This window comes from Sander lucioperca, chromosome 4 (genome assembly GCF_008315115.2).
Source record: "Sander lucioperca isolate FBNREF2018 chromosome 4, SLUC_FBN_1.2, whole genome shotgun sequence".
Classification (NCBI taxonomy): Eukaryota; Metazoa; Chordata; class Actinopteri; order Perciformes; family Percidae; genus Sander; species Sander lucioperca.
Genome location: NC_050176.1, coordinates 15,704,263 through 15,730,595, shown reverse-complemented (window position 1 = coordinate 15,730,595; position 26,333 = coordinate 15,704,263). Strand labels below are relative to the sequence as shown.

At 37.3% G+C, this 26,333-nt stretch overlaps 1 protein-coding gene and 1 long non-coding RNA gene across 5 annotated transcripts; both read right to left on the bottom strand.

Moving 5' to 3' along the window:
• Positions 1-1,209: 1,209 nt before the first annotated feature.
• LOC118494965 lies at positions 1,210-3,240 on the bottom strand. Its single transcript, XR_004897184.1, has 3 exons — positions 3,183-3,240; positions 3,088-3,118; positions 1,210-1,254 (listed from the first exon to the last, which is right to left on the bottom strand). It is a non-coding gene; the product is annotated as an uncharacterized LOC118494965 (long non-coding RNA).
• A 2,922-nt stretch (positions 3,241-6,162) lies between these two features.
• Positions 6,163-26,133, bottom strand: LOC116042855 (cell adhesion molecule 4-like). 4 transcript variants are annotated; one of them, XR_004103328.2, is made up of 6 exons: positions 25,756-26,111; positions 24,618-24,890; positions 23,784-24,113; positions 23,255-23,503; positions 20,898-21,467; positions 19,403-20,849 (listed from the first exon to the last, which is right to left on the bottom strand). XR_004103328.2 is itself a non-coding variant. In XM_031289263.2 (5 exons), the coding sequence occupies exons 1-5, from the start codon at positions 25,826-25,828 to the stop codon at positions 7,246-7,248; spliced, it is 1,110 nt and encodes a 369-aa protein (XP_031145123.1). In that variant the 5' UTR covers positions 25,829-26,133; the 3' UTR covers positions 6,163-7,245. The 4 variants fall into 4 exon arrangements, 2 of the variants coding, with proteins under 2 accessions (XP_031145123.1, XP_031145122.1); XR_004103329.2 differs by having other exon boundaries at positions 19,403-20,845; XM_031289263.2 differs by lacking the exons at positions 19,403-20,849; positions 20,898-21,467; positions 23,255-23,503; positions 23,784-24,113; positions 24,618-24,890 and adding exons at positions 6,163-7,430; positions 7,635-7,883; positions 9,749-10,078; positions 10,202-10,474 and having other exon boundaries at positions 25,756-26,133.
• Positions 26,134-26,333: the final 200 nt, after the last annotated feature.

Below are 26,333 nucleotides of genomic sequence, written 5' to 3'. Positions count from 1 at the left end.
CCTTGAAGCCAAAGTAAAACCGCTTTCTTTTGAATATGATGATTTGTTTGAAGAAGTTGTGAATATCAGTGACCTTAATGCCCCAGTGTGAGCTGTGAATATTTTAAATTGACAATTTTATAGTACTCTCACTGGGCATTGTTAAGTTGCTGTATCACGGTATGTCAAATATTTCCAAGAGATATGTGAGTTTTGTAACACATTGGAAGTTTTTTCAGTTTTATCCTGTTTGAGTTTATTCACCAGTAAAAATAGAAACATGGCTAATTTGTTTATCTTTAAGAAAAAAAAATACAACGTAGATAGCTATTAGCAGAAAATGTCACACTGTAATATAATTGTTTCTCCATGATTGCTAATTTTAAGAAGTAGTTATAGTTATTGCATGGTTTTTGACAAGAAGGCGATAAGAAGCCCTAAGTGCCATTAACAAGCACAGATTTCACAAGTTTAAGAGGGCAACTGTTCATGAGTAATGTATGTTAAAAAGGGGGAATGTTCCACTCAAATTAAGTAGTACTTGTAATAACTCCGACAACAACAGATCTTATCACGTATTTGCTTCTTTTTTTGGTCTCCCTAAAGGTGCAATAGAGTACAGTGTAACACAATGCATTTGGATAAGAAGTTATAGTTGTGTTTTTTTTTATTTGCATTACAGCTAGAGAGTAAAACGCCATACAGACAGACCTGATATAAGGAAAATAAATGACAGATATTCAGATAGGGTGTATATTTCACATGCTTTAGATGTTATAATTAAAAAAGTTATTCGTTATTGAGAGACGTGATGAAAGGTCACAGTCACAACCATCCCATGAGCTGAACCTATGATAAGCACATCGAGTCTCACAGGGATGTCAACTTAGCCACTTGAATCACTTTTATTCAAAGACTGTCACTATTTCTGTAATTACATTTAGTTGAGAACTGCTTAAGATTTTGATTCCATCCTTATGTAGTTTTATATCTGGTATTCTTTATAATCATTTATACCTCATGCTACATATTGTACATGTAGTACTTATGTACTTTAAAAAGTTAAAACAAAAAAGAAATGAAGAAATGAAATAAAAGTTGGCCCCTTGAAACAAAGCAGACACAAAGACTGTCGTTAGAACACAGACACTTATACCCTTCAAATCAAGACACCCCCTGTAGGATGGTTTAACACGTTTAACTAGTTTTTAACACCCTTCAAATCAAGACACCCCCTGTAGGATGGTTTAACATGTTTAACTAGTTTTTAACACCCTTCAAATCAAGACACAGGCGGGCTCCCCAGGGAAACTGAAACTGTTTCAGGGGAGGCCCAGTGAATGGAAGTGAAAAAGATCTTATTGAATAGCCTAAAATGTATAGATAGATCAGAGATTACAGTATTTTTGGTAAAAATCAAATAAGATGAACAGGATGACTAGATGGTTAAAAACTGTTTGGTCTCAACTAAAGAAAGGACACCCAAAACTTTGCACTAATGTTTCCAACCTCCCCCTTTAGCACATTTAATTATATTACAATCACAATTACTATGTTGCAGCCTATTTGTCAATCAGTGCTAGCTGTCAATCAATGTCAGTGGATCAGAACTAGTCTTAAAGTAAGTCTTAAATAAGAACTATTGTTCTTAAAATATAAACAAAAGCTACTTTTTGGCTCCTACAGTACTGTTTCTTCCCATTTTTCCCAGAGTCAGAAACTAAAAAATGTCTGAGGACAGACCTTTTTTTTATGTATTTGGTCTAAAGTTACATCAAACAACATTATTATTAGGCACCCCACAGTGAATGGTAGTGACATTAGTTACATTACATAAGTTATCATTAAAAGATCTTATTGAATAGCCTATAATGTATGAAGAGATAGATCAGAGATTACAGTACTTTTGGTAAAAATCAAATAAGATGAACAGGATGACTAGATGGTTCAAAAATTGTCTGGTCTCAACTAAAGCTAGGACCCCCAAAACTATGCACTCATGTTTCCAACTACCCTTTATTACATTAATTATATCACATTCATAATTACTATGGTGCAGCCTATTTTTTCAATCAGTGGCCTAGCTGTATAGGTAAAATATCAGTGGATCAGAACTATAATCAAAATAAGGTAAGTAAACTGTTTGGTCTCAACTAATGTTAGGACCCCCAAAACTTTGCACTAATGTTTCCAACTTCCCTTTATTACATTAATTATATCACATTTACAATTACTATGGTGCAGCCTATTTGTTAATCATTTCCCTAGCTGTCAATCAAAATCAGTGGATCAGAACTATAATCAAAATAAGGTTAAGTCTTAAAATAATAACTATTGTTCTTAAAATATAAACAAAAACTACTTTTTGACTCCTACAGTACTGTTTCTCCCAATTTTTCCCAGAGTCAGAAACTAAAAAATGTCTGAGGATAGACCTTTTTATGTCTTTGGTCTAAAGTTACATCAAACAATATTATTATTAGGCTATAATAGCTCAGATGGTTGAAAACTAATGCTAGGACTTCCAAAAACTTATTTGGAGCCTAACATATAGTTAGGTGTATTATATCTTATTGAATTGCCTAAATGTATGAAGAGATAGCACAGAGGCTATAGTATTTTGGTAAACTCTTTTTATAAAATGAACAGGATGACTAGATGGTTAAATTAAAAATTAAAAAACAGTTTGGTCTCACTAATGTTAGGCCTCTCAACAACTTTTTTTACACCCAGTATTACACTACTTATAACAACAACCCATTTCCCCCAGAGTCAGAAAAACAAAATAAATGTCTGAGGACTGACCTTTGAAGTATTTGGTAAAGTCTAAAGCTACCTGAAACACCATTATTAGGATATAACATAATTTAGTTAAGTGTGCACATTCTCTCCAAGATTTTGATTCCATCCTTATGTAGTTTTTTTTTTTTATTATCTGGTATTCTTTATAATCATTTCTACCTCATTGCTACATATTCTACATGTAGTACTTATGTACTTTAAAAAAGTTAAAACAAAAAATAAGTGAAGGAAAGAAATAAAAAAGTTGTCCCCCTTGAAACAAAGCAGTCACAAAGACTGTCAGAACACGTTTAACTAGTTTTTAACCCTACCCCTGTTTCCGGCTTCATAGACACACCTCTTCCGGTCAATAATTTATATTTTCCATATATAACTATTTTCTGATTTCCGGCTTCATAGACACACCTCTTCCGGTCAATAATTTACATTTTCCGGATATGACGATTTTCTGATTTCCGGCTTCATAGACACACCTCTTCCGGTTCACTATTTCCGCTTCCGGTTTCATGGACATGACCACTTCCGGTTTACTATTTCCGCTTCCGGTTTCATGGACACGCCCACTTCCGTCCGCCATTTTAAGTGCAGTATATAACTACTAACCACTCGAACCCTAAAGTTCCCGCCAATTTATACATTCATCCTTGTATGCAAAATTCAAAACTATTGTTTCCCTTATCTAGTATATAGTGCAACTTTAGTATCCCACAATGCAACGTACAAAGCAGTTTACAATCTATGCACACTAACCAGGAGCTAACTACCATTACTTATTAAAAACAGGAAAACTTGAATGACTGACAGAATTCTCTATAAAGTAATGTGTGAACAGTGAATGAGTGAAATATTTTGCACACAGCCCATAAGTGGTTTGGTGTCTTTGAAAATCTTGTAACTAGAGATCAAAATAGACAGGTTTATACAACAACATCAAGGATACATTTTAAAGAAAGACAGAAACGCTGTGAGGGATCAGGAAGGAAAACACAACAAAGCATACCAAAGTGTTTGATTTCTTTTTTATACTTCTCAGCAAAGGTATTGTGCTTCTCCACTTTTTCCTCCTCTGTTTCCTCCTTAGTTACAGGATTGATGTTGAGTACACTCTGGAAAACAAGAGAAAGAAAACCGATGAGCCCCAAGGGGATGATAGACCCTTATAAGAGGAGATGAGCCTCTGTATTTTACAGTCTGATACATAACATAAAAAAACAGATTACCTGGACCAGCGGCATGGGAAAGGGATTTAGGTGTGGAACTCTCTGAGGATAAGTGGCAGGACACTTTGGAATGTATACACGCCTCCTCACTGTGTATGAGACACGGTTTGACGACAAACGTTTGATGTCTTAGTTTTCTTATTTGTCATAGTTCCTTGTGTACGTACTTACATACAGAACATGAAGACTGTTCTCCACCAACCACTTGCAGTGCAACAGGAAAAAACACCAATCATACAGACGTACGTAAGAATTCATACATAGACTTAAATATATAAGGAGGTTGTATCATTCTCTTGTATTGATATTATTTATTTGCCGTCTGTTATTATATTCAAGATTATCTGTTATGATACAAAGTTTTTTTGTCCCCGTCCAATCCTGTTTTTATTTTCATATTCTGTGCTTATGTTTTTTTTTTTTTTAGAGCCTCGTGGGAGGAGGGGGGGGGGCATATGTACACTTTTTCCCTCTTATATAGCGATCTCTGTATTGTTATTTTTTGATAACCTAAAAAATGCAAAATAAAGTTTGAAAAAAATAAAACAGAGGAACCCGGAAACAGACAAGTCACACTAAATCTCACAAATCTTGTGCCGATAGTGTCAACATCCCAGGGCAGCTTCTTTTCTTCTCGCCGGTATCCTTCGATCATTTTCTCAAAACACTTTTCATCCTTCTTCAGTTTTCTGACCTCGCCCTGGACTTTCTTGATCTCAGCCTCTCTCTCCTCATCCTCCTCTCCTTCGTTCCTTCCTTCTTCCAGTTCTTTAAGTCGTCCTGTCACAAGCCGTTGCCGATTTCTACTGCAAGCCTGTAAACCAATCAATGCACGTCATCAAGAGGCGCGGTTCGGGTCGATAATCTATATATGTCAATGATAATTTATCATGGGTGTTCTCTTAATACATCCATGGGGTGTATACTCTATAATAAAAAGTAATTTTATTTGTTTGTTTGTTTGTTTATGTTTTTAACATTAATCATATGATTTTGCTGACTTATTACAATAAAATGTAGCTTATCATTTTGTTCCCATGCCTTTATGATTTTATGTAGCAGTATCTTAGTAAAGGAAATGATTAGATAGCCTGAGAACCTGAACGGATACTGGACAGGATGTGGACGGATTTTCAATTTTTAATGGATGCTTAATTTGTTCCATTGTTTCACTTTCTACTTGCTCCTGGGAGATTTTTTTTATTGAGATAAACAAAGAGCAACAAGGAACATTCAAATGTTTCCAGACTTCTGCAATTTGCAAGCATGGACTTTTACCACCATACACATGGATGCACTGGGCAAAGGTTCCAGGCCAGGATGCAAATGTGTTTCCTTAGGAAGTGTTTATTTTTGGGCAAGTGATCACACTGTAAATGTAGTGAAAGCTTGCAAAAATGTAAGCTTCAATGTTAAAGAGTTGTTAAACACATGTCTGTCAGGGACTAGGACATGAAGGATGGACCTGCCATAATTCCACTCTGTCAGAATCAAATTAATTAATTCCTAGCAGGTTTACATAGAGGTGTAGCCTAGATCAACACTGGTTGGATAACCATATTGAGGGAGGGGTTTCATCAGTTATGACAGGGCTACTTTATCAGTACTTTTTTCATGTACATTTTTTCATTTCCTCATCATTCCTCTCCTGATCTACTCCAAGATTCTTAGGAAAGGAGAGTTGGGAGGGGAAGAAAAGAGTAGGAGTGAAACATTTCTGGGATGCATTTACTCACTAACTTAAAAGAATCTCTGCAGTGGAGTTTCCTGGAAAAGCCTCAGAGATCCAAAAAGCCTTAAGAGTTTGGAGTCAACTAGTTTAGTGATAAAGAATCTCATAAACAGGAAATCTATAATTGAAGTCTTCTAATTCCATCAGTACTTTGGGGGTTTACTGTACTTGCCATCTTTCACATATTATGAGGCAAGTACTGATTCTTACACTGGATAACTGTAAATAAACTTAAGGCCAGTCTGTGACTTAAATGCTTTAATTTAACACAATTATGAAATAAAAAGCCAATAATGTCATATTTTTTTCAACAACATTGATATTGTGGTGTTTAGACACTGTCTCCATTAAATTACTGTTAATTGACAGTACCTTGTTCCATGTATTTGCAAGTATTTTAAATGCATTAAAATATCAATGAAACTTGTATGCATCTCATTGAGCATGAACAAAATGTCATTTATTTAAAAAACAAAATAATAAACGTGATAAAACCTTATATTTTCTTATTAAAGTTCCAGTGAGCAGTTCATTATTATACAGCTGCTTGTATAAATTCCTCTTTTTCAGTGTCACTAACATCAATACAGCGCACACACACACATACACACAAATGTACAAAACAAATAATGCACATTCACACAGAAACTGGAAACAGGAAAGTGCTCTGTCTGTGGATTGAAATGAAGTCAGGCACACACTTCCAGTGGGTTAACACACAACTGTGAAGTTCATTTTTACGTACTACTCTTAAGCTTTATACAGTATATACAACACATCTCTAAATAAAGTTATGAAGTTCTTTGCAGTAACACAACTGAAATACAACAGAGAGAAACAGTAAAACAGCCACGCTGGAGGTTTCAGCCAAAATTGGCCAAATAAGCACCGCATAGTATTGACTTGTTGACATGAATCTAGTTTCCCATTTCCCTTAGCAAACTGTTTATTGTTTTGTTTTGGTTTTACATCTTCTGCCTCATTATGACCCACCCAGACATTTTCGGTCATTGGGTCTGCTTTCTATCCCCAGAGTCAGAAATAAACATGGAGAAGCAGCGTTCAGTTTGTACATATCTGGAACAAACTCCCAGAAAAGTGCAGTGCGCTGCAATCCTCAGTTCTTTTAACTAAAGGCTGAAGACGTTTCTGTTTGACGCTGCCTTTTATTAAACTAAGTAATTGTTCATTTCTTACACTGCACTGTATCTTTTATTTTATACCCGTCGTGTTCTATTTTAACTTTATTTTCTATTCTCTTTAATACTTGTTTTAACTGTTCTGAGCTGTATACATATCTCCTTAATAAGTGTAACACTGTGCTTTACAGTAAAATAAGCTTCTGTAAAGCCAGAGAGCTAGTGACTTGTTCCATTCAGTTTAGGTTGCACAAGTTGAAACTTGACTTAAACTCCTTTTTTCTGATTTGGGGCATTTTATGTCATTAGATAGCTTCAGTAGAGACATGACAGGACATGAGGGAGAGCAAGATGCAAACAGCCTATACACATTTCATGCCGTACCGTACTCTACAGAGGGCACGGCAGAGTGTTTTGTGTGCAAACGGAAAACGTCCTTCAGGTTGTATTGTCCCATCCGATTGGGTTTGTAGAAAAGTAAGTATCCAATTACTACACAGATGACAACCAGAAGAGCAACTGCTGCAATCACACCTACAATGAGTCCAATGTAGCTTTCTGCAGAGAGTGGGGTGAGGGGGATGGGTTAAGAAAAAAAAGGAACAGAGAATATAATACATCAGACAAATACCAAACCAGTCACAATGAACTTCCTTCCTCATGTGTCAGAATCAATCCTCAACTGCTATGAGAATGCAATTGCACATACTTTCCAGTAACAGTCATCATAACTCTGAAGACCTGACAACACTTCAAACTCACCTTTGACATCCACATCAAACTTCACAGTGGCAGTCCCCACATGGTTGCTGACAGAACAGGTGTACTGCCCTTTATCCGCAGATGTTACAGAGTCGATAGTGAGAAAGCTGCCATTGGAGTAGGAACGGATAGGTGATGTCCACGTGTACGAGGGGCGGGGGTTTCCCACAGCCGAGCAGTTCAGTTGTAGAGAGTTTCCTTCCGAGACGGTGATTAGATCTGAAGATGATGACTTTAGTTGAGGCTTATCTGTGTGTGAATTAAGTGAGGAAGAGACACAACATGTCATTACAGTAACATGGGCACAATTTTGAAATTTAAACAGATTTTTCATTGATGTAGATATACAACACATTGTATAAGAGAAGTGGTGGAAAGCACCTAACAGGCTGTTGTACTTTACTTTTTAGGTTCTGTTACAGTGCACTCCAAAACATAGAGGAATTTCCATCTGCTACCTTTATTTACAGGAACGGCTGTTAATAGTTTCTTTGCAGACTGATATTTTATATACAAAACATATGATCATCTTAGGCTACATCCACACTCATATGTTTTCGGTTTGTCACTATATTAGTAGTGTCGCATTGCCAGACCTTCCTCCACAGTGCTGCGGAGGAAGGTCCGGCTAGTCCACACAGCATTCCGGGCTGTCTCAATTTAACCTGCAGAGATCTAAGGAGCAGTTAACCCTAGTCCCCATAAATTGACCGGAGTTTAAAATTCCAACACAAAGAAAGCGGTAGGTAATGGACACCCAGCCAAAAAGAGTGACAACCGGCGGAATTTCCGGCAGCACCGGAGTAATCCCGAAAGTGGAACGTCATGGATATAGACTACTAGAGCTATTGTTATGTTACAAGTCTCAATGGAAGTTAAGGATAACAAGACTAAAAGAGTCTAAGAGTCAGAGAGGCTGTACTGGTAATGGTGCTTTGAGCTAAATGTTATCACCAGTATGCTAACATGCATGTTCGCCATGTTAGTTTAACATGCTAACATTTGCTATAGCCACTAAACACAATGGTCATTAGTTCTGCAAGTAATTAGTCATCACCAAAGTTGTAACATTTCATTCTAAGGGTGAGACAAATGCCAAATGTTATGGCAATCCATCCAATAGTTTTTGAGAGATTTAACTCAAAACCATAAATATCAACCTCACAGTGGCGTGGGCATGACAGGGCAGCATCAAAGTCAGGATTCATTTTATGAAATGTTTGTACAAAATTTCAAAGCAATCCATCCAATACTTGTTGAGGTATTTCATTGTGAACCAAAGTGGGGGAGGACATAATTTTTGACACATGTAATATCTGTTTGTTTTTTTTGCCTCTTGGTTGCAGTGGAAAAACAAGCTGCTGACATCACGTTTAAGTTGATAACGTGTCGGCAATAGCTGTCTATTTATACATCCAGCTGATACATAGCAACATTATCATTTATTTTGAGTGGTGTTCGTGTCCAGCTGATGAATGTAAGTCCAATATTCACTCTCCTTTAAGTTCTGTTTTGGTTTCCACAAACTCCTGAGGGAAATATCTGGTTCTTTAGCTGCTAAAAGCTCCATTATGTTCACCAGCTAGGTGCTAACGTTGTCTGTCTGCAGTTTGGTGCAGGACAGGTAGCCTAGTGCAGTGGTTCTTATCCTTACTTTTAGTTTTAGCAGCTAGCACCTAGCCTTGTCCAATGTGCTCCAGGCTCAGAAATGATCTCGCGACCCCCTTGGGGGTCCTGACCCCCAGGTTGAGAACCGCTGGCCTTGTCTACAGTGTTTTTTTGTTTTGTTTGTTTTTTGCTTTTTCCCTGAAAACATGCTAATGAAAGCAATGAGACTAAAGCCAAACAGAAACGTTGCGGGCACTAAAACCAGAACAATGAGATGAAAGACACTATAACATTCAGTAAAGATAAAAGGACCTGCAGAGTCAAGAAGGTTCATACAAGCTAACCCTTTCACACACCAGCAGTCATGCCCATTGCTAATATAGCCTAAAAATATTGATTAGAGCGGCTTTACATAGCATATCAAAATGCTTCTTCCATCACTGTAAAAGTGGCCAACATGACAATGAAGGGTGTCAAAGTGTGGTCATTTTTCTTGTCAGACTCACAGTGCACAGTGGCAGTGATGTTTTCTGACGTCACCACTGGAGGGCGCTGTGGTCCATCAGGTCCCAGTTCTAGCTTTGCTTCACACCAGAACTGGACTCCATCATCTTCTTTACTGGGTGTGATGTTTAAAGAGAAGATCTCAGTCACTGGTTTCTTCTCTGTGTTGTTGGACTGCAGTTGACCCAGCGCTGTCTGTCCTCGGTAGAATGTCACACTGAGGTTTTCAACAGGAGCAACGTCCTGTACTGTACACTGCAGAGTGTACTGATGTCCCTCCAACATCGGCCCAGTGTGATTAACAAAGCTGAAGGACACACTGTCTGGAGGCTCTGTGGAGAGAGACCGGCACACATTAAGCAACAACAGGAAAGAATATAAACTACCTACATGTGCCCATTTGCTTTATTACTAATTAAATCATCACTGGTAACAGTTATTTTGTGTTTACTTACGGTACACAGTTACATGCAGGGAGCTACAACACTGGTAAGCAGCATTGCTATAATAGCAAATGGGAGATGACTGCCATTCAGTCAGTCTGTCAACCGTCCATAAAATTGTGGTTCCATTTATTGATGTGTCTCCAACAACTTTCTCCAGATCATAAATGGTGCCGATGTCGAGGCAAGCATGCTGACATACAGAGCAGATGGCAGAGGTTGGGTCACCATGCTTCACTACCAGTCTGGTTGGAGTGAACTCAGGTCTATCTGTACAGTTGGTATCTGTAACACAAAAAAGGTTGTGATTTTAAACAGCTTATTGTAAAACTAGCAATCAGATACATACATTATTTATTTAATGTATTTAAATTGTTCTGATATAGAATGCCTATCTCTACTTTATTACTGGTATGGTATGTTGCCAGGCAACCTAAAATGGTCTGAAAACACAACATCAGCCATTGTCCAGCTTTAATGTTATTTGGCATACTCACAATTTTGTAAGTAGCCCAGTTATGCTTTTCTAATCGTTAGATTTGCATTTCTACATTTATAGTCAATCACAGAATATATCTAGTAGCCTTGTCCATGGTCTGCCGGTTATTCTCCTGTGATTACAACAGTCCAAACCATTTTTTAAGATACTGTCCCAGTTTGACTTTGTGAACTGACTGTAGTCTAGCAGTGGGTAGGTAAATATAGCCTAGTACTGTGAATGCATGCTTTGTTAATGAAAGCTACTACTTTAATTTGGCATGGCCATACAGTAATTATGACAGCCTGCTGCCACAGCGTAGGCAATTGTACGTTTGTTAGTATAATATTCAGAATGTGAGAATCGAGAGATAAATGGTTTGTACATGTCTAGCTACGTGAACTAACACCATACAACCATATAGCTACTGCCTAAACAACAGGGAAAGAAAGAAAAAAAGTTATTGAAAAAAAGAATATCGGCTATTAGCCTATATCTAGGCATACATGATAAAGTAAGGTGACCAGATGTCTGAGACAAAATCCGGGGACATTTTCAGCTCAGAAGCGTAAATACCTCCAAAACAGGTAATGTTTTTATCTTTGTAAACTTAAAACGGGGACACTGCCCCAGGGGCGTCACTAGACCTAGAGCTGCACTGGGGCACAAGCCCCCCTATGGGGGTCCATGGGCATGCTCCCCTGTAAGAAAATGTTGTCTTTAAATGCCTCAATCTGGTGCACTTTGAAAAGAAATTCAGACAACAAGCAGGAGGTGTTCTATGTGTGGAGTAGTTTTGGAGACATGCCTCTTTGTAATTATGACATATATTAAAAAAAAAATGATGGCAAAAAATACTCCCCCAAATTATGCATATGCCTATTTTTGAAAAGTAAGTGATGTAGTATAAGTATATTATATGTATATATAATATATATATTAAATGTTTTTGGCAAAAAAATATTGCCCAAAATTATGACGATGCTTATTTTTTGAAAGGTAAGTGCTGTAGTACAACCAGCAGGGGGGCTTCTATGTGTGGAGTAGTTTTGGAGACATGACTGTAATTTTGACATATTACATTTTTTTGGCAAAAAATATTCCCCAAAATTAGGCATATGCCTATTTTTGAAAAGTAAGTGCTGTAGTACAACTAGTAGGAGACAAGTTATAATTGAGGTAAGTTTGGAGACACTACCTTATTTAATCATTAAATTAATAAATATTTTTGTTGTAAGCTATCTCTTTTCGGTGTTGTAGTTTGTAGACCGTCCCTAAGCACTCGTCTTACTACTGTCTCACCGACGGCTGCTCGTAGAGACCAATGTTATTTCTCCAGGTTGGAGGACGGCTCGTTTTGATGAAAATGAGTTTGTAGCTCGTTGTTTACCTTACTACGGTAGGAAAGATGCGTCGTTTGTGATTTAATAACATTTTGCTGCAGAGTAATTGATCCCTGAAGTTCGAATCTGTGAATATCTTTCTAACTTTACCGAAGTTGAGCCCTGAGCAGCGCTTGCTCTGGCTGTCTTGAGCCTGCGCGTGTAGGTGCGCGACTATACATTTGGTCAATGTTTCTTTCTTTCATTCCAATTTCGGGTCTGTCAGTCACAGTGAAAACCGGGGACAGCTCCAGCCGGGGACAGGTCACCGAAACCGGGGACGTCTGGTCACTCTATAATAAAGACGATTTATTCATTGAAGCAATAACACGATAACGTTTTTCAACACTAAGCTGTATTTGATGACACGTCTATGTTTAATCGCCCCATAATGATAAAACGTAGGGAGGCAGATAAACCGCTTTCAGACCGCATAAAGAGAGCTTACCACAACTGGACACATGGAAGTCCCGCAGAAAGGTCATCAAAGAAACAACCAAAAATATGTCAGAGAAAAACATTGTTTTCAGTATCCTGGGTCTGTAAGCAAACGAGATGTGATATAGCCTACGGCTGAGCCCAAAGTCAAAAGAGAGCGAATGATATTGAAAGTAACAGTCCACTCCCTTATTATTTTCCCCCGAAGAGAGCGTCACGTCATGAAAAGGACAAATGAAATTGAAACTATCAGGGAGGATTTCCGAAACATTTTGGGGAAATTCCGGTAGACCTAATGGAGTATGACTGATAGCATCATGACCCTGATAAACTCAAACTGATTCAGCCTGAAAGCCCCTGACCAATTGAAAGAAAGATACCAATGTATGGCTAGCCTACACATAAACACACATATCTATAGTATATATAGGTATAGGCCACGCAGTTTAGGTAGGCCCTCTTTTTTGGTTAAGGAATTTTAGTGGTCCGGAACCAGACTCCTCTTATCTCCTTCCTGAAAGCCCTCTCCCTTAAAAGTCATGCTCAGAAATCTGCTTTCAAACCCACAGATTGCAGAACAATTGGGAACCTCTACCCTCTCCTCCACATACACATCTCCACTTCATACTCCAGATTTGACTTTTTTTCTCATTTTTACACACACACACACACACACACACACACACACACACACACACACACACACACATATGGTTATTTCTAGTCTGTTTATATGTTACCTCTCTTCTGCTCCCCTCCCCCACTACTTGTAGCCAGAGGAAGTCAGGACTCCATATCAGAGAGGCACGTGGTGTTAGAATAAAAACAGAGCCACACAACTTGAACAGAAGACAATCATGGGGGTAGGTCTATACTGCATGTCAGTGACAAACCCTTACCAGAACCACTTTCTAACTAACCACTCTTTATAAAGGGTCAATACATCATTTACTTAGGCTTTTTTAGGTCAGTTATAAGCTAATAACAGCTATTGATGTTACTTCCTAAAATGTTGAACTGTTCCTCCACAGTCAGAGCACTAATTTCTAACAGTCCTACGATGTTAAAAAAACAAAACAAAAAAAAAACACATTAGTGCACGAACACACATAAATACGACAGAAATAGAGCAATAGCTCCAACGATAAAAAAAAAAAAAAAAGAATAACGTGACTTTACTTCATATTGTAAATGATCTCTGATCTGAATAAAGTGGCAGACTGTACCTCAGCTGTTTATCAGGTTCAACAGGCAGTTGCTATACAAAACTCAATGACTAATCTCAAAGTCTGTTGTTTTTCACAACTCTTTGACCTTATAAGCATGTCTCTGCATGTTCTTTAAGAATGTAATGTAATGTAATGTTCTTTGGATAAAGGGGGTGTTCCAGTTAACAGTAATGACATAGTTGGAGCAGCAGGAGACGGTGTGCAATAAACAGTTTGACACTTAATATAAACAGAGACAGGGTGAGCCAGGACCTGGCTGTATATGCTTAACTCCGTTATCTCCTCTGGATTCATGTGAATTACCACTCTCTGTTTAACGCCAGTGCTACATTTACTTAATGAAACATTTGTTCTTATCTTTACATATTTTCTACATTGGCAGAGTAGCCTTTCCGTTTAATCTTTATTGAAATTAAAGTCACAGCTTCGATGTAATTGACTTTCAATTTAGGACTCAGGTCAAAATAAGTGTTTATAGATGTCTTTGGATATAAATTACACTCAGAAATGAGCAATGCAGGAGAAACGCAGCAGCACAGGTAGGCCTATCGATCCTGGTGACCTCAACACCACAAGAATTAGAAGAGAGTGACTAGGCAAGGTGTGATTTTTGTTTTCTTGGATTTTGGTTTGTTTTGTTTTCCTCGAGACCGCAGAGGGTGGGGGGTGGGTGAGGGTTTTGGTTCCTGTTCGATTGTATTTGTTTGTTCTGTATGTTGTATGTTCAAAAATATAAAAATAATAAAAAATTGATCATAAAAAAAAAAGAAATGAGTAATGCACTTGAGCTTTATGTCCACATCACGCCATTCCCCTATTGTGAAATATATACTCTTTTTATTCTACGTATTTTTAGAATAGGTTTTCCAGTTCTGTAAAGTGAAGTGAAACACAGAAGTAAATGTAGATAAGCTGAGGTTTATTAAGAGGAAGTTGACCTTCAGTTTGACCAAAGGGGGGGATTTCATGGTAAGGGTTACTAAACTTCACTTATTGATTTAAAGGAGGCCTGAGGGCCGAAACGTCATCAGAATAAATAGAGATATGCATATGGAGCCAGAGTGTATTATACATTTTTCTTAATTTCAAGTCCACCTAACTACAACCCTTGGTGTGCGTTATTTTTCTATATTACTAAACTTCCCCGTCTGAACTGGACAGAGAAGCAGCCCGATCTTCAGACGAACCAACCTCAGAAGCCTACTGTCATCCACTGAGGTCATGTTTAGTCAGAAGTGTTGCATCAAAAACTCTTACACACAGTCTGAATGATGACATTAGGGGAATATACGACTGTTTTTTACTGTCTCAGCGTCACTAGGGGCTGTTTCTGCAACCAAAACTTCTCTCCCTGACAGCATTTTACGTGGCAATGAACGTCTTTACATGATGTTTATAAGGAAATAAACAATGAATGACAGCTTACCAGAGCTATCTATAGTTATTTATTAATGTATTTATTACCAGTTGCACATCTAGTTTGTAAATGTTAGAGCCTTTGAATGTTACATATAGCCTTAAACAAACAAGCAAATCCAAGAGGGGCATTAAAGGTGAGCAGGTCAAGAAACAAGCAACAGATCAAACTAGGAACCAGCAAAAAAGAAAAGCAGATGAGGTACAGGTTTGGTTTCAGATGAAGGGGCCTGGGGGGAAGTGGGGATGTGTTAAAGGAGGGCATAGAGGCTGACATTGTGATATTACAGGGATAAATAAACAAGAACTGAAATGAATTGAATTGTGAGGTATCATACTCTTCACTTGTCCATGGCACATTGTTCTCTTCAATCCTTTGTATTGTCTACATTGTGGATTTGCACTCAGGTTTACATTTGATCGTACATTTAGTCTATAAGTATGACGTGTACATTTGTTATATTATTTTAATCTTTGAATTCACCTTTTATTTATCTTTCCTAATTCTTATTTTTCACACAAGTATTCCACATTGTATTTTACTCCACGTATTGCTTGTATATGTAATAAAGAAAACTTTTGAACTCTTGAATTACGACATATATTAATTCCTGACTTTCTTTTGGTGTCAGTGCTGACAGCTGGAACACACTGGCCATTCATAAAGTCACAAAGCGATCCTTCTCTCTCTCTCTCTCTCTCTCTCTCTCTCTCTCTCTCCCGCGTGTCTCACGGTCAAGACAAGACAGCCAAAATCACCATGAAACTGAAAGTGTTTTCCGGCTGCACTGTGTTCTTCCTGTATGTGATTAACTGCTTGGCTTGACACATACGCTCTCGATTCCCACAGCGATACATCAACCAATGTGTCCCTGAGCAAGACACTTAACCCCTAGTTGCTCCAGAGGCGTGCGACCTCTGACATATATGGGTGATTCTCCAACTACAGGCACTTTTGTGTCCTTGGCCTTTTTTTGTAAATAAATAAACAAACAAATGCACAATACATTGTCATTATGAAGTTCATGCTCCAACATCCTAGTTACCACCAAATCTTGCCCCTGTTTTCTTTTAAAAATGCTTTTGCAAGGCTGTTTATTAGCAGATTTTTCAGTTTTATGCTTGTCCCCAACCCAGACTGGCCCTCTTTGAATGTTAAAAAATTATATTAAAGGATCGATTTAAAAATATTTTTTAATATGTTTGTCTTAAGGACAAATAAAATAATATCATACCATCGAAATTCCATATGCATATCACAATTTTAAACTATTTTTGGAATAAAATAAGTCTGTCCCCAGGTGTCCCGTCATTTCCACCTACCTCAACAAAATCCACCTTAATAGATCCACCTTAAATATTTTATTTACTTGGTAACCATGGAAATAATTGTGAAAAAAAGTGTTAGTTGAAAATGAAACTTCAGGCACATGTGCTCTTCAGCACAAGAAAATAAATCAAGGTAACTCAAGCTTTTATATTTTTATTCGTCATTTCCACCTTGGCTGTAGTTCGGTTGAATTATGTACAACAAATATGAAAATAATGTATTTATGTTTATTACGAGTAAACAACATGCTAAGTCCAAAACTAGCTAAGCCTGACATGAGGGTGTGCTAATATTGCAGAAAAACTGCTAAAATGTCATTTCCACCTCTGAGAAATTACAGGCGTAGCTTTGGACATGATATATTGCCATTTTTGTGCGCTATTTGCATGTTCTTCTGACATATTTGTGGTTTTGGACTGAGAACTTTATATATCACCATTCCAGTACACTCCATATTTATTTTTATTTATCTATATTTATATTTATGATGCCGAAGTCGATGGCCAAGAAGTCACAGGAATACAGGGACAGAATAAAAGCCGATCCAGTTAAACATCAACAGAAACTAGAAAAGGACAGAGAAAGATATCGCAGGAAAAAAGAAAGAGGAATAGTGAAATCAATCTTCGAGGTCTCCAGTAAGGAGAAGGAAAGAAAAAGAAAACAGTGAAAGATCAATCAGCGAAACCGGCGACATTGTATAGCCACTGCAAACGCTGTGTTGGCCACCAAACACTCCCCCAGACAATCCCCCCATAGTGGGAAGATCTCCATCCAGGGGTAGGAAGAAAGTGAGGAGAGATAGATCAAAGCTTTTCAGAGATTTACAGCTCTTTTGAATGAAATGAATGTTTTGAGGTTCATATAATTTGTAATCATTATTTTTAAAACTAAAAACATTATCTTTAAACTGGGTATATTATTCAACTCATATATGTTAAATAATAAAATACATGGTTTTAAAATATTTTGGACTGGCAATTTAAGTAAAAATGAACAGAAACAATCTTTCCACCATAAACCGTCATTTCCACCACTACACAGTTTTTAAGAAAAAAAATAAGAATAACCAATGATGTGAATCTAAATGTATTTTAAATCAAGTATTGATAGTTCATTACTTACAATATATGTGTGAGTGACTTAAAAATAAACATAGACCTGAGCAAAAATGAAATGCTGTAGGCAAAAATTCCAACTCGTGGCAACTCGTGGCATTTAGCAACTTTAAATAAAAATGTATTAAGTTCATGAAGTATTAAGATTTATTTTGTTACATGATTAGGTAGCCACTGATGTTGTTGACTGATACATCATCTTATATAATCAGTTTTACAATATTATGTTGTAATAAAATACATAAATTGAGAAGTGGTGGAAATGACATCTTTGAAAGCGCTCTTCAGAAAAACTGTTAAAAATAATAATATTCCATGGAATTCTAAAATTGCCCACTGTCATATTGTGTTAGAAGACAAATGAATGAAGCTAGGAAGATTGTTTTAAGTGTGTTTTAAGAGAGTGAAATTTCCATAAGCTCACAGTGCCAAAAGTGCTCCTAGTTGGAGAATCACCCATATAGCAAATGTAAGTCGCTTTGGATAAAAGCGTCAGCTAAATGACATGTAATGTACTGTAATGTAAAATAAAAATAGCTGCGCACGCTGCTATACGCGACGCACGCGCCCGGTGTGTTTTGGCTTGTAACAGTTCTAGAGAACTGGACAGGTAAGACAGGTGAGGTCTGTGCTAGTAACAACCTGCCCAGCACATATTGCTCAGTGCTCTCATATCACAACATAATAACGTACTTCTTTATAAACGTCAGAAAAAAATGATCCCACATTGATAACTTAAGGTGCGATTGCAGTTGTCTTGACTGTCGTTCACGATGTGTCGGCTGGCTTGACCGCAGTGATTATGGACTGTCACACTGTTTACAAAAACGTAAATGTGGCGTCTCCCATCAGGAAGTCTGAATAAAGATGTCGTTAACAGATTAGAGCAGCCACACCACAGGCTTAAATAAAACATGTTATTATTGAGGGTCATTATTGAAGGAAAACTCGATGTAGAAAGATGGAGCAGGCCAGCAGCGCCGCAGCAGTAAAGCTGTCTGTGTGGACAGCACACTTGTGCGAGCCGCAGCAGTTTAGCGAGGTAGCCCTCAGGGAGAGGCAGAGGTAGGCTTTGTGGTTTGGGCGTTACCCTTTCAGGCATGGTGTCTGCTATAGGCAAAAGTATCAGGGGTCAGGGAAAAAGTGGGCTCAAAGGGCACTTACTTCTAGTTGATAACAATAGAGAAAGCCCTACATGCTTTGACTAATACAGTATGTGAATTAAACTGTGGTACAAAAATCCTGTTTGTTATTATTTTTGGACTGGGAGCAACTTTTCAATGAGAGGAAATGGGCTTGACAGTTGTGTGACTGCACACTTTGATTGTAATCGTGACTCAAGTGTGGAAATTCCTTAAACTTTCATTCCTTTCAATGGTTGAAGTAGCCTACATAAACATGAAAAATGAAAATAGTGTATTTGACTGAATACAACTTATAATAAAATAAAAGAATACAAAATATAATGTATAATATCATTTTAAAAAGATAATAAAAACAAATGAACTTGTAATATTATTTATGTAGTTCACTGTAAAAAAAAAAAGTTCCCTTTCCAATATCCCAGTTTTCCCTTCCCAATATGAAGGTCTAAATGTTGTTTCAAAGCCTTCTCCACATTGCAAGGAATATAATTGTATTAGAAAATCTCTTGAGTACTTTATAATACTGGACCTCAATACATTCTGAGTAACGATCCAAATACATCTGTTGCGTGCAAGTATCGAAAAGTGTCAGATATATTGGATGCTTTGAAAGAGTTTGAAGATTTTTCACTTATTCTTTGATCAGATATTCCCTGACTTAAATTAGGAGACATGTCTAAGTTTAAACTGTATTTATTCAAGCAAAAGTTATTCATTTAACACATTTAGCAGTGTGAGAAAAGGTTCAAAACATGTTCATATACCCCAAAGTAAAAAAAAAAAATAAGTCCAATTAAAGTAAAGTAAACACAACTACTACTAGTTAGTATCAGCCTGTAAACTACTCACTATGTTTGAGTCTTTAAACAATATAAAGAGGTTGCTAAAAACCTTAAATTCCCAGGGAAATATATAAAGGACATGACCTTAGTGTCCTAGGCGGAAGTTACAGCCTTGGTTCGGATTTGACAGAGATAGAAGGGCAGAAATGATCATTTTTTAAATTGCTTACTTTGCAGATTATAGCCTAACATCATCTAGTGGTAAAATAACAGTATTACATTGTGAAAAGTGCTTTGCATCACAACAGGCTGCCTTCTTACAGTCTATTTTGAAAACTGATGTCAATTTGTCACATTTTAAAATATCAAAACAATAAGAAAAAAAGAGGGAACATTATAGTATAGGAATTATAAAGCAGCAAGAAAGTAATTTTGAGAACAGTATAGTTTCTTTTCAGTGATTCACTAAATGATCATAACCCTGGGGGCCAGGTATGCTATAACTATGAACTCACCCTAGACATTCATGTTGAATGATACGGGTAACTGCTTTCTTGCAGAGAGTAAGATGAAAAGATCGATAACACATCGATACATTTTCACTTGGACTGTCTTTTTTTATTTCAATGGAACTGTGCCAGTAGGGGTTGCTCTGGAAACTAAACGTTGGCGGTAGAATTCTAAGAAAAACAAGTTGTGGGTTTTCTACAACTAAATGGAAAACTTGTGCTGCCATCAGCACATTAATATTTGCCCTTTTGGTCAGAACTGTTTGAGTTTATTTATTTCAATGAAACCACTGGGAAATGCCGACATTCCTCCTACTGTTGTTTTTTGACAAAACGGTTCTGGGGACTGAAAACGCTAATATATCAACTGAATGTCGCAACATACCATACACACAATTACAGCAACAACATAACATGTATTGGTACTTTTTGAATCAGTGTTTTTTAGCCATGCTAGCTGCGTTACTCAAGGAATGTCGGTTGGTTGGTCACCACTTTGGTCCAGACTGAACATCTCAACAACTATTAGATAGATTGCCATGGAATTTGGTACAGACATTCACAATCCCCAGAAGATGAATCCTAAACAACTTTGGTGATTCTCTGACTTTTCTAAAGGCGAGTAAATTATCTTAATATCAACTGATAAATTGGCAAAAAAAATGGTACCGACATTAAAGTCCCCCTCAAACTAATGACATACCAGCTCAGCTGCACTTTGTGTTTATTGCAAATTAGCAAATGTTATCCCAAACTAAGATAGTAAACATGATAAACATAGCTACTACTAAACATGTACTACTTAGCATTGTCATTGTGAGCATGTTAGCTTACTGGGGGATCAATAAAGTATCTATCTATCTATTTATCTATCTATCTACTGATGTTAGCATTTACAAGTACATTAGCAAGTATGGCCTCACAGTGCTGCTAACATGGCTGTAGACTTACTTACTGCTTTGTTTTTTTCATTGTCAATTCAATATATCCACTCTAACATCAATTTTAACAGTATGTTCCGTGTGTGCATTTGCAGACAGGCAAACAATGATCATTTACAAGCTAATGCACTCTGGTTAACAATGAGTATTACGGTACATTGTAAGCGTTCTCACACAACAGGCTGCCTTCTCAATGTATTTAGAGAACTGATATTGGCATCAAATGTGCGCTATGTAGGACATGGATAAAATACCTTTTATTGTGCTATTATATTGTTCAGTGGCAACGATATGACCTGCTATTGCTCTAGAAACAAACCGCTTATGTTCTCTAGGAATGAACTCAAACCAGAGCAGAGAATAAAAGCACAAAACACATGGACCTGTGAAGCAGTATGCTACTGGAGCTGCAGTTCGGTACGGTTGTTTTCTGTGTGGTTGTTTTCTGTGTGGTTGTTGTGGTTAAAGTGGTAGTTGTTGGCGGCAGTCTGGTTGAGGTTGACTTCAAATCTATGGACAAATAGAAAGTTGACTTGTGATTCTATCAATCAACATTTTTGAATGAAGGACTGACATTAACTATGGTTTCTTCTTGTGTAAATCTTTCGTACCTTTTCAGTGGTCAGGTGCATTGTTATTGTATCACCTACCAGCGCCTGGTAAATTCAGTCTTATTTTATTTTCACAAATGGTAACACTTTACAATAAGGTACACAAAAATGTAGGTAGTTACTGAGGAACAAATGAGTAACGAATGGTTAGTTAATGATTAGTTACTGATTGTGATTCAAGCACTAATGATTCGTTTTTGGTTTTCCAATATGTCTATTAGAATTTTCTCAATATTTTGCATAACATCGAACAGAATACAATAACAATACAGCCATTTGAGACCAAACATTACCTAGACATACATCTCTACCCACATACACAAACACACACACACACACACACACACACACACACACACATTTAATTTGCACAAAAATCAGACAGTCCTATATAGCAAGATAAAAATAAAACATTTTGTTGCCCACAACTTCCTTTCAGGTAAGGCTTACATTTCCATCTCTGATGATCCACATATATGGTTCCCAGAGCTGAAAAAAAGCTTTACTCTTGCCCTTAGGAATGTATGTCAGTCTTTCCAGGCCAACACAGTCTGAAAACCCCTTTATCCACATCTGTAATGATGGCGTGTCCATACTCTTCCAGCACAGTGCAATAGCCCTCCTAGCTTAAAGAAGCCCAAAGTCCAGAAGTTTAGTACTTTTTGATGTTTGTCTAAAGTTCTCTGGATATATACCAAGTACGCATAATTTGGCATTTAAAGGGACTTCCATGTTGAACAGCTCTGACAAACATTTTATGACATCCTTCCAGAAGATGTTAACCTTTGGACACTCCCAAAGACAATGAAACAAAGTACCCCTTTCACCCACACATTTCAAACAAACATCTGGAATATTAGCAGACATATGATGTAACTTGACAGGGGTGACATATATCCTCATCAACCATTTATATTTAAGTAACCTAAACCTTGTACTTATTGTGTGTTTCTGCACTTTTAAACAAGCCCCGCTCCATTCCACCTCATCAATATCCTCGTGTATATCAATTTTCCAAGCATTTACTTTATCTATTGTTGATTCTGTACAGTGTGCCACCAACATATTGCAGTATTTAGATACATGGCCCTTCTCTCCCAAATTCCCAATAGTTATTTCCTCAAGTATTGATAAGGGTGGTATACACATTATCTGTTAAAATTTGGAAATAACTTCTTAATTGTAAATATTTAAAGAAATGTTTCACTAATGATTAGTTACTGGTAAACAGACTGGTAGCTACTGTTAAATGAATGAGTAATGAATGGTTAGCTAATCATTAGGGCTTGAATCCCAGTCAGTCAGTAACTAATCATTAATTAACCATTCGTTCCTCAGTAATTACCTACATTTTTGTGTACCTTATTGTTATTGTAAAGTGTTACCTCCCAAATCATTGGAGGTTAAAGGGAATTAAATCAGTGTTATTTATTGGTATCAAATATTTTTGAGTCGTGCAATAATTTTTTACTGCCTTTTGTCAGATTTGGGGCTCTATGGCTGCTCCATAACACTAGCAAGATAGATTATAGGACTATGCAAATACCAAGTATCGCATATAGGCCAACACACAACTCCTGCTGTCAGGGCGTTTTTAAAAACGCACTCAATTGTAGATGACTGCAAACAGAGCCGAATCAGAGCTTTAGGTTAAAAAAAGAAGGAAAAGTTTAAGTTTGAACTCACCTTCAACATCCACATTAAACGTCACAGTGGCAGTCCCCACATGGTTGCTGACAGAACAGGTGTACTGCCCTTTATCCGCAGACGTTATAGAGTCGATAGTGAGAACGCTGACATTGGAGTAGGAACGGATAGGTGATGTCCACGTGTACGAGGGGCTGGGGTTTCCCACAGCCGAGCAGTTCAGTTGTAGAGAGTTTCCTTCTGCGACGGTGATTAGATCTGAAGATGATGACTTTAGTTGAGGCTTATCTGTGTGTGGATTAAGTGAGGAAGAGACACAACATGCCATTACAGTAACATGGGCACAATTTTGAAATTTAAACAGATTTTTCATTGATGTAGATATACAACACATTGTACAAGCTAACCCTTTCACATACCAGCAGTCATGCCCATTGCTAATATAGCCTAAAAATATTGATTAGAGCGGCTTTACATAGCAGATCAAAATGCTTCTTCCATCACTGTAAAAGTTGCCAACATGACAATGAAGGGATCAAAGTGTGGTCATTTTTCTTGTCAGACTCACAGTGCACAGTGGCAGTGATGTTTTCTGACGTCACCACTGGAGGGCGCTGTGGTCCATCAGGTCCCAGTTCTAGCTTTGCTTCACACCAGAACCGGCCTCCATCATCTTCTTTACTGGGTGTGATGTTTAAAGAGAAGATCTCAGTCGCTGGTTTCTTCTCTGTGTTGTTGGACTGCAGTTGACCCAGCGCTGTCTGTCCTCTGTAGAATGTCACAACAAGGTTTTCAACAGGAGCAACGTCCTGTACTGTACACTGCAGAGTGTACTGATGCCCCTCCAACATCGGCCCAGTGTGATTAACAAAGCTGAAGGACACACTGTCTGGAGGCTCTGTGGAGACAAACAGAGAGACATGCAGGCACACATTAACCCTCGTGTTGTCTTACCGTCGACCGTGCAATTTTTCTTGTTTTTTCTGGGTCAAACCCCCCCCCCCCCCAAAAAAAAACAAAACATTTTGGTTGTCTTTTTCGACACTTTTGTCGCTTTTCCGATGTTTTTGTCGTTTTATTTTTTTGTGGGGCGTATCCACGTTTTTTAAAAGCTTTTTCCAACATTTTAGTCACTTTTTTCAACGTTCTTTTATCATTTTTTTTTCAAATGCAATGAAATTGAATAAAACACCCAAATTCAATGAAAGTAGTGAACTAATTATGTATTTTACTTGTGAAGAACGTTGTATGGAACCATTTCACTTTTTGAAAATGGGTTAAATTTGACCCGAGGACAACATGAAGGTTAAGTAACAACAGGAAAGAAAACTACCTACATGTACCCATTTGCTTTATTACTCATTAAATCATCACTAACAACAGTTCTTTTGTGTTTACTTACGGTACACAGTTACATTCAGGGAGCTACAACACTGGTAAGCAGCATTGCTATAATAGCAAATGGGAGATGTGTGCCATTCAGTCAGTCTGTCAACCGTCCATAAAATTGTGGTTCCGTTTCTTAATGTGTCTCCAACAGCTTTCTCCAGATCAGTTGTGGTGCCGTTAACGAGGCAAGCATGCTGACATACAGAGCAGATGGCAGAGGTTGGGTCACCATGCTTCACTACCAGTCTGGTTGGAGTGAACGCAGGTTTATCTGCACAGTTTTCATCTGTAACACAGACATTCAATTAGACAATATTGCTTTTAAACAACTCGTTGTGGAATAAACAATCAGATGCACTTTGAAAGCACTTACAAATATGTCCTTCCGTACAAAAACATTTCGAACATTCTAATATGATAAATATCAACTGGTTAACATGGTTATATTAAGTAAATGTTATTAAGTATATTAAATAAATGTTTATCATTTTGAACATGTATACACCCTGAGTGCTACCAAAATGAGGATGAATACCTTTATACATTGGCATGTGTCGTGTCATGTCTTTAATGAGAAAAATGCTTCCGCCTGCATCTGTGTTATTGAATATATGAATGTTGAGGTCTCTGATGTTAACTCTTAATGCAGTTTTGCTCTGATGGCGATGTGATCCTTTCTAGCAAGGTGGTTATGCCAGACGATAGCTATACAAATATCAATGAAGCTTGGCACACAACTTCATGGCTTGATCACTGCATATGCACATGACTCAGATCCACTACTGTTGTATAGTATTTCTTGATATGTGCTTGTTTCTGATCAAATATTAATATAACTTCATTTGTTCAGCACAACAAAATACTAAGCATACAAATACAAAAGCATGAATGCCCTAAGGAATCACAAAAAAAGAAAAGTCAAACATGACCTAAAAATAAAGGCACTGGACAGAAAATGCAAAAATGTAATAAAACACTTTTCTTTCATATTAAAGTATGTTGTGAATTGTAAAGGTACATCTGAGTTTGTAAGACAAGATTCAGTGTAGTTCAACCAGGTCAGATCATTTTAGGAAATCATAATCCCATTTACAGGACATAGTCTGCTGAAAATAATGCCTTTTTTTTAGGTTAAATACAGATTCACTTACTACAGCCGGACACATGGAAGCTGCGCAGGGAACCCATCAAAGAAACAACCAGAAGAATGAAATGGAAAAACATTATTCCCAGTTATTTCTTTGTACAACAAATAACAAAAAACGTTGTCCAAAGGTGGTCAGGAATTAAATGAGTCCACTCCGTTTTTTGGTTTTCTATTGTAGTCAAAGGATGTTGGCAGCGCAGCTTGTTTTCACACCACACATCCTCTCTAAGTTTTTTCACAGACATCCTTTCAGTCTTGAAAGTGAAAGTGTGGTAGTCTCCAGATTTCCCGGTTTTTACATCACCTTCTAGATTCATTTCAAAGAGACTTTACATAATCAGAGTGCTAACTCTATTATCTTTACTCTACAGGCCTGTCACGTCCACACACTAGACAAATCTTGGTAACACTTTACAATGAGGTACACAAAAATAGGTAGTTAATGATTAGTTACTGTTTTTGAAAGAGTAACGAATGATTAGTTACTGTTTTTTCAGAAGGGTAGTTACTGTTTTTCAAAGAGTAACGAATGATTAGTTACTGTTTTTTGAAAGAGTAACTAATCATTCATTAGGCTACTTT

Excerpts from the sequence above, each read along its gene's own strand:
- LOC116042855 (XM_031289263.2), bottom strand. The coding sequence starts at position 25,828 with ATGTTTTTCCATTTCATTCTTCTGGTTGTTTCTTTGATGGGTTCCCTG. Across the intron at positions 10,475-25,755 it reads CTTCCATGTGTCCGGCTGTA|ATACCAACTGTACAGATAGA; the intron begins GTAAGTGAATCT and ends TTTGTGTTACAG. Across the intron at positions 7,431-7,634 it reads GTTTGATGTGGATGTCAAAG|AAAGCTACATTGGACTCATT; the intron begins GTGAGTTTGAAG and ends CACTCTCTGCAG.